Source organism: Macrobrachium nipponense, chromosome 39, assembly GCF_015104395.2.
Source record: "Macrobrachium nipponense isolate FS-2020 chromosome 39, ASM1510439v2, whole genome shotgun sequence".
NCBI lineage: Eukaryota > Metazoa > Arthropoda > Malacostraca > Decapoda > Palaemonidae > Macrobrachium > Macrobrachium nipponense.
Genome location: NC_061099.1, coordinates 47,757,808 through 47,767,520, shown reverse-complemented (window position 1 = coordinate 47,767,520; position 9,713 = coordinate 47,757,808). Strand labels below are relative to the sequence as shown.

The window sequence follows — 9,713 nt, the reverse complement described above, 5'->3', positions numbered from 1 at the left end:
TAATAATGAGATTATATCCTTATATAATATATATATATATATATATATATATATATATATATATATATATATATATATATCATTTGACGTCCAAACCTGATATTAGTAACATTTTAACGTATACGTAATTAAGGGACGAATATTACAGCACCATATTATTAAGGATACACAATAGATTGAAAAATAACCATTTATTATAAAATATGTATCAGTATAAAGTTTTGCCTCGTATTGACGCACGTGCCAAATTTTAAATGTGGCTAGTTTAGTCTTTATAAAATACCTGAAATTTTGAATCGAATGCACATTGACACTTCGTGATTTAAACAATTTTGAATGAAAAGCGTGATCAAGAAACTGAATCAGATATTTTTACTACAGTATCCCCTTAAAATATTCCAACTCACGTCAAATTTATTTCGATGAACACAACTTAATCACTGAAACAGTCTTGGCATATCAACTCCTCCCTTCAGTTGTTGAACTTGTTATCATTGAAGTATAATACTTGAGGACTTGCTATTGACAAGCGGGATATTCCATGGTACAAGACGAACCCGTACGCCTTACACAATCACAAGCATATGTAATTAAAATATTATTTTGGTATTGGTTATTGTTGCTATATGGTTATATCACACCCAACCCACACAACATAATATATATATATATATATATATATATATATATATATATATATATGTATATATATATGTATGTATATATATATATATATATATGTATTATATATCTAAATATATATATATATATATATGTATATATATATAAATATATATATCCAATGTAGCCCGAAAGTCCACGTGCTTGAGAATATCATAAAATCCCACGTAAGAAGGCGAGTGAAAACCGGGAATTGGAACAAGTACGCACTTTCATAGTTTATTATGCATTTTCAAGTTCACACTTGAAAATGTAGAATAATCTTCGAAAGTGCTTGTTCCAACTCCAGGTCTTTCATTCGCCTTCTTACGTAGATTTATGATATTCTCAGGCACGTGGACTTTCGTGCTACACTGAATACTATATATATATCATATATATATTATATATATATATTCTATATATATATAATATATATATTATACTATATATATATATATATAAAACTAGTAGAACAAGAAAAAGAAATTTTAACTAGGGACATTACAGCCTAAATAAAAATTAAAAATATAATGTAATAAACATTACACCGATGCATTACACGGAGTCGGAAGACTGTCCAGTTAATAAAGCAGTTACAAATTAAGAGTGACAACACTATTATTAATGCTAGTTATAATGATAATAGAGTTAAACAGAAAACCAATAAACTTTGTCTCTTACTACCTAACACTATTCTCATGAGCCTTGGCTCCGAGAATCGGAAGCTCATCTGCATATAAATTGTCTTCAATTGCAACAGAATTGCGACGGAATGCCGAAGGTTTCCTTCAAAATTGTTTGAGTAAGTCATCTGGAAATTTTGTTACCTGGTCAGTTAAACGGACCAAAACCCATGTTTAGATTTTTGGTTGCTATGAAGCTCGAAAGCAAACGCGAGAGGTAGGCAGACTGGCAGAACACAAACGTTCATGTAAACGCTGACATACTCGTATACAAACAAGCATAAACACACACGCACACACACACATATGTATATATATGTATATGTATATATATATATATATATATATATATATATATATATATATATATGTATATGTATATAAACAAATAAAAAAAAGCCATAAAGCCATGCACTAATTAATGACAAAACTAATATCTATATATATATATATATATATATATATATATATATATATATATATATATATATATATATATATATTATATATATATATATATATACACAGTGGTACCTCGAGATACGAAAGGCTAAACATACAAAAAACTCGAGATACGAAAGCCAATGTGAAAAATTTAACGGCTCTGCATACGAAAAGTTTTCAAGATACGAAAGGTTTCTGAAAGTCCGAGATTCGCCCAATAACAATTTTGAAACTCGCGCCGCGCACCGCCATCTTAGTTCTAGTAGACTCGCCACCATCCTCCTGCTCTCCCATTGGTTCCTGATGCTAGCCACCGCCATGAGATCCTTCTCTCCTATTGGACAGCATCCCTCCCATCATGAATCTTATACGTGCGTGGCGGTGTGCCTAACTCGGCCACTTCGTACCAGAATCTTTATTGTACGCACGCAGCATTCGTTCGGTCCAACGATTTCATTTAGTAACGTAAATTCGTTAGTGATTTCGTTGTGCTACTTTATCGTGTTGTGCGAGAACCTAATTAGTATACATACTACATAACTTAATTACGTACAGTATAGTCATGGGTCCCAAGAAAGTTGCTGAAGTTCACAGAAAGAAAGAGAAGCTTTCTATGGAGACAAAAATGGAGATAATAAAAAAGTATGAAGCTGGCTTGCGGTTGAGTGTGATCGCTAAGGAATATGGCCGAAATCCGTCGACGATAGGCACCATCCTTAAGCAGAAGGAAGCCATCAAAGCAGCTACACCTTCCAAGGGCGTGATTATTTTGTCCAACAAGAGGAGCCATGTGCATAATGAAATGGAAAGGCTGCTTCTTGTATGGATTGAGGACAAAGAAATCGAAGGCGATACGATAACCGAGACAGCAATCTGCTAGAAGGCCAGCGCTATTTTCGGCGATTTGATTGCCCAAGCCGAAGACGACGGCGGAGAGGGGACATCAACGGCAACCCCAGAGTTTAAGGATTCTCATGGGTGGTTCGAAAAATTCCGTAAACGGACTGGCATCCATTCGTGGTGAAGAAATTGAAATTACGTAAAGTATAAAAAAGTAAAAAGAAATGTAAAAATCAAAAAAAGACAAATAATTTTATTTTAAATTTTTGTAAAGTTAAGTGTTACAGTTTTGTTAATGTGTTTTGTAAAGTTTAGTTTGTTTTTCTGACATTTTTTTATGTGTTTTGTAAAGTTAAGTGTACGTATCTGCCGTTTGTCCTCCTTTGTCGCCACTTTCGGAGATAGCCTCACTCGAAAGGTAAGCTTCCACATTTTTTACGTACAGTATTTCTTGTATACCATGTACACTAATACACTTTATTTACAGGTTATTTTGCATTTTGTTATTAATTTAGGTAGTTGTAGTATTTCATTGTTTATAGGTCATTTACCTTTATTATGAAATTTACTGGGGTGTTTTTGGAGGGCTTGGAACGTATTAGCCATTTTACATGTAAAATGTGGTCTAAGATACGAAAATCTCATGATACGAAGGACGCCTCGGAATGGATTAATTTCGTATCTCGAGGTACTACTGTATGTATATATATACTATATATATATATATATATATATATATATATATATATATATATATATATATATATATATATATATACATATATAAAAGTTTTGTCATTAATTAGCGCATGGCTTTTATTTGATTTATCTTTTTTTAGTTAATCCCAACTATTAAGCAACATTTACTGAATTCAGATTATTGTAGGAACAACTTTTCCTTTATTTGTTACATACATATGCCCTGGCCAGGATTAGAGTTCATGACCTTTATGAAATATGAAAGTAATTTGTGAATTAGTAACAAAACTAACAAACACACATACTTACTTCTGTATATATGCGATAGAAGAACGAAAAATCAATGGTATCATCCATTTTGATGGAACTTTGTTCATTTGGCCATTACAATTTAAAGCTAAAATTCATCCGAACACGTTATTCACGAGAGAGAGAGAGAGAGAGAGAGAGAGAGAGAGAAGAGAGAGAGATGCAAAGCACAGCTGTGACATTTGACCTTCATAACATTTACTTGGAACCACCATCACGTACTAACCGAGTTTCCTCCCATGTATGATAGTTTACACGTTCTTAAGGAAGTGAATAAGAAGCTTCAGTGTATGCATTTACTCAGGTAGAAATGTTAGAAAAATTCATGATCATATAAACTTGAAGAGACGTCCCTGTTATTATAAATATAATCATGTAAAAATCGAAATTAATTTTTAATTATAGTCTTCCATATAGAGTTGACAATTATTTCCGCACTGTAGGCACCATAACGTCACTTCCTAAGGGGCAACGGTCTTATACCTTCCTCTGCTCTACCTGGGGATGACAACTGCTTGCCCTTTTGGGTGGAAATGAGAGACATTGCAGAGGTCAGCTCATTTACATTCCGCCAATACACCATTCTCGCCGGAGTTTCAGGTAACTCGCTGCTGTTCGAAATTAACTCATTGTTAACGTACTGGCCATGGCTTTAGGTGAAGGAAGGGCCATGGGTTTAGTGAAGGAAGGGCCATGGTTTAGGTGGAGGATGGGCCATGTTTAGGTGAAACAAGGGCCATAGGTTTAGGTGAAGGAAGGACCATGGGTAGGCCATATTTGGGTGAAGAAAGAGCCATGGGTTTAGGTGAAGGACTTCTTTTGAAATAGAGAGTATGATAGATAAATGTCGAGTTGTCGAATAGTTAATTGTGTGAGTTTTCGCTTACTCGGGGATTAAGCCTACAACTACTTTGTTGTTGTTGTTCTTGTTTTGGGGGGTTTAGGAAAGCCTTATGGAAAAGGCTGAATAGGTCTGAAAAAAAGGTGTTTTCGTGTTGAGTTTAAATTATACGGAATTTTAGGGTAGGATATTCATGATTTTTTTTATTAGAATGGAATTGTAAAAAATGAATAATGTGTATGTTATACAGTACAGAAAAATTATTTCAATAAAAATGTAGCGTATTTGAATTTTCGTTGGTGAAGCAAGAATCTATTTGACTGTAGATTTTAGCTTGTTTGAATTTATTTGGCGCACTGAATTTAGGCTATGTTTTTGGTCGATTATTTTGTGTTTCCACTTATAATTATGAGTATATGAACGTGTTTAATTCGTCTTTTTTGGATGATCCTTGTTAGTATGAGTAGTACTAAATATGAATATTAATTACGAAGACCACTTCACGTTAACTTCGGAATATAATGTTTACAACTTGTTTATGCGTGAGGGGAAAATCTTGCACGTCTCCCGAGTAAGCTGGAGGTCGCATCACGCCTTGTTATGTTCATGTCTGTTCTGAAAATGGAATATATATGCAGTTTTGCTCTCATCGCATGATATAGTTATCTGTTCGGATGGCTTTTTCGGTATGGTTATTTCAAGGGAGTCAAAATAGTATCAATGCGAGAATATGCTGGTGGTCATACTTGTCAACATTCCAACATATACCTACTTGTCTTTAAACACTAATAAGTTTATGTTACGTGATAAGTTAATATTCAGTTAGTAGAATTATTCGTCATTCCAATCGTTTCTCGTCAAAGCGCCATGAATATCATTATGGTAACCATTGAAATCAAATTCTAATTGCATGTAAATTCGCAATTTACACGACAATGGTGTAATTACCGGCTCATTATATTTCCGGTTTAATACGAAATCATGATTCATATGCAACTGCTGATTTTGGAGGGGAGATCTATACATTACAATACTAGAATGTAAGGCAGATAACATGATTACCTGCGTCATGAAAGACAAGAGACAATGACTGGGAATCTTGCAAAATTACCCAAGAAGACAAATTCACCGCATAAGCCGAACAGCTTTCAAATGTCATGTAACAGAATTATCTGCTGACAATATTGATATGTTACGTATCTAAAGGAAGTAATTATACACACACACACACTCACACTTTTCAGAAGGCGACGTGCTGTCCCACAAAGGTTTGGCCTTTTTTTTTTTTTTTTTTTTTTTTTTTTTTTTTTGTTTTTTTTTTTTTTTTTTTTTTTTTTTTTTTTTTTTTTATGCCTCAAGAATTGACTTATAAGCGAATCCCGCATGTGAGACATGTTTCTAATATGAACGTGATAACGAAATAAAATGACCCGACTTGAAAACTTTACGGCTAAGGTAGGAAATTAGATTTATTTCTTTATAATGAATTTTGCCTACGAATGAGATGAACAGGTTATTTACTAAAACCGGGAACTGTAATTAGATAAATAAGTTAATTGCTAAAATTGGGGACAATATGGCAACTCTGCAGATGAAAATTTTCTGAGGAGATAAAAGATTAACAATTTATTGTTGTTATTGGTATCTTCAAGGTCTCTCCTCTCTCTCTCTCCTCTCTCTCCACTCTCTCTCTCATCTCTCTCTCTCTCTCTCTCTCTCTCTCTCTCTCTCTCTCCTTAGCATTTATTCTCCATTTTTCATGTGATGATAATCCAAATTACTTTGTTTTTCAAAGATAATTATTGCAATAAAAAAATCAAAGCGCTATTAGGCGAATATTCCAAAAATCCCGGCCAAATGTTTGCCATAAAAAAAAAACTAATTCCTATCATTGAATATCATGAGTCACATAATTAGAATCATTACGGTTCCCAAATGTGATTCCCAGCTCAATTTAACTTTCATTAATACCACATAGCGTAATCTGCATCCAGTCGTGCTCATAACCTAACACATTAAAACAATAATTATTTGCAAAAAGAAAAAAAAAAAAACCTAATACGAAATGAATGGGTTCAGCCATCATTTGTTATTTTGTTTATTCGTCTTAAAAGAACAGGTTTTTCGTCTGATTTTCAATTTACGAAAAAAAAAGAGGAAAGAACACGTGTTATTGCAACTTGAAAGGAAACTTCCCAAGGTTATCTGCGAGAAATAGCACTTTGAATGTTATTTTGACCGTATAGAATAGTCAGGTTAAGATACACAAAGAGTTATCTATCTAAACATACACAAACACACACGCACATATATATATATATATATATATATGTATATATATATATATATATAATATATATATATATATATATATATATATATATATATATATATATATGTTTGTGTATATATATATATATATTATATATATATATATATATATATATATATATATATATATATATATATATAGATATAGATAGATAGATAATGTAAATTATCAAAAGCGCTTCTTATCCAGTGGTATTTTTCCATTCGGCTTTTCATTTTCCTCCTAAAACCTTTATGTTGTCAACTTTTTCCACCTACTTTTCAATTTAACTCTTTCTACTTATCCAAACTGTCTTCAACGCTGATCCATCCTTTTGCGGAATTTAATCTCTCCAATACTGTTCATCATTATCATTCAGCATCAGTCATTCACTTTCATCCAGGAGAGAAGGCTAGGCTAAATAATGCTTTCGTACTTTCCTGCCGGGGTCAATAACCTCGTCGTTGCGACGCCAGTAAGAACTAACAAATAAAAAAAAAATCGTACATTCCGGCCGTGTTTTCCAAAGGTACCCCGATTTTCTTCCAGATCTTCAGCATAAACCTAAATATCTTTGTTCCACCTCTTCTGGGGATCCCCGCATCTCCCATCTAATTATCATTCATTACTTTTATTACCAGATGCACCTCAAACAATCAGTCATCTCCAACTTCTCTAACTATGAATGTTCTTAGCTCTTTTTTCCTAGTTTCCATTATCCTCGCAACCTTCCTGTGTCTCTCATTTGCTTTGAGGTTCTAAATTCCTGCAGAGCACCGCAGTGGCGTGGTCGGTATGGTGTTGGCCTGACACCCCGGTGGCAGCGAGTTAGAATCTCGGGCATTCCACTGAGGGGGTGAGAGATGTCTTTCTAGTAATAGAAGTTCACTCTCGACGTGGTTCGGGAGTCGCGTAAAGCCGCTGGTCCCCGTTGCTGAATAACCACTGGTTCCATGCAACGCAAAAACACCATACAAACAAAACCAAATAAATTCCTGCAATTGTTTCGCAGTCTCTAGTAGTTCCTGCAGTTCCCTTTACCAATCTGTAATCGGTGAACTTCATACAGAATGAAATTTCATAAGGCTCCACCGACCTAGAATTTTGACAGCGCCTTCCTTTGCACCCTTTATTGTGCTATCTTTTTTCTCATTTGATTGACCCCTTAGAACAATGCCCCGTTTTTCTCTATAGTATTTGCTCATGTTCACACCTCGAACGTCATTTCTGGCCCTCTTTCATTTATTTATTTATTTTTTGCTTACTCCCCATAAATTTCATACATTACTTGTGTAGCCAATTCAATAGCTCTGCATGTTTCAGCTCCTCCAGCCTATGCCTTTCCTTTGATATATGTATATATATATATATATAATATATATATATATATATATATATATATATATATATATATATTCGTGCTATGGATGACATAAAAGAAGCTGAAAGTTGGCATTGCCCAACCATTGGGTCTTGAATCTCTCTCATCTCTCTATCTCTCTCTCTCTCTCTCGTCTCTCTCAACACACACATTATTATATATATATATATATATATATATATATATATATATATATATGTATATATAAGTCTTGTTGAAAAAGATTGCTGCATCAGCTCCATTAATTTTGTGTAGAGTCTTCTCTATTTCCCTTATCAAGGATTTCTCAATGTTGCTGAAAGTGGCAAGCAACCTGCCAAAGGGGATCGTCAAATCCGGTGTATTCATATTGATTTATCTTTATTACTGCTATTACTACTACAAGTTTTTCTCTCTCCTCTCTCACTCTCTCTCTCTCTCTCTCTCTCTGACGTTCGCCCAGATCTGCCAGGGCATGGTCACAGCGATGGTTGCTGGAGGACTGAATCTTGGTGGTGGTTGAGATTAAGTTGGCCTTGTGCCAGCACGGCTCTTGCTCGTAGAGCAGCCCGAAGCTCTTGGTGGTGAGTCCTCTTTATATCATGGTCGTGCGGGCGCTCACGGATGCTCCTGCAGGACCCGGAGGATACTCGACTTTACATTGGCTGGCGGCCAGGCGTCGGAAACGTTCGAGGCGTGTTGACCTTCTCAGGTGTGTTGCGTCACCTGGAGCCGGGGTTTCATTGGCTGCGACCGTGGTGACGTAACTCCTGGTATTTCTTCCATCCTCTTCAATATTGGTCCTGTCCTGGGCGCTGTGTGTTTACTTTGGGGGGGGGGGGGGGGGGGGGGGGGTGGGGGGGGGGGGGGGGGGGGGGGGGTTTGCGTAGCTGGGCATTACTTACACAGGTGGGCAGCAGGAAGGGTTCCTGTGTCGTATTTAGGAGGGGTTTTTGTTCGAGGATGAATAACGCCTCAAGGAGGCGTAGGCGTCGCTGGTCAGGGGCTCTTCCGATTATCTCCGTGCTTTTCACGATGTCCTCTCGCACGACGTGCTGTTGGTGGGCGGTGAGGGCGTGGTGTTTGATGGCACCGTTCTGGGCGTGACAGGAGATCCTCTTAGACAGTCGTAACGTTGTCATTCCGATATAGACTCCAGGGCATCCTTGGATAGGGCATGTGTACCGGTAGACGACGTTATTCCTTCAGGGGGTCTCCTGGAGGCGGGGTGGGGTTATTCCTCATAACCAGGTCTCTTGTTCTTCGGTTCTTATAATAGATCGTAAGAGAGAGCCTCTTCCCTTCCTCCACGGGGGTGACGTTCTCTTCCACAATCTTCTTGATGCAGCTCTCCTCTTCTTTGTATCCGTGGTGCATGAAGGACTTGTAGAAAATTCGTACATCCTCGGAGGGGGGATATATATTTATAAATATATATATTAATATGTATTCATATATATACATATGAATATGTATGTATATATATACACATTCACACATGTATATATATATGCATACATATTCATATATATATATATATATATATATATATATATATATATA

At 35.6% G+C, this 9,713-nt stretch overlaps 1 protein-coding gene across 1 annotated transcript in view; it reads right to left on the bottom strand.

Annotated features, from left to right (window-relative positions):
• The window catches only part of LOC135210455 (uncharacterized protein DDB_G0271670-like), a 24,820-nt gene extending 15,528 nt beyond the window's left edge, over positions 1–9,292 (bottom strand). Inside the window, exon 1 of the mRNA XM_064243350.1 lies at positions 9,056–9,292. Coding sequence (XP_064099420.1) covers positions 9,056–9,292 — 237 coding nt within the window. The remainder of the gene's footprint in view (positions 1–9,055) is intronic.
• Positions 9,293–9,713: the final 421 nt, after the last annotated feature.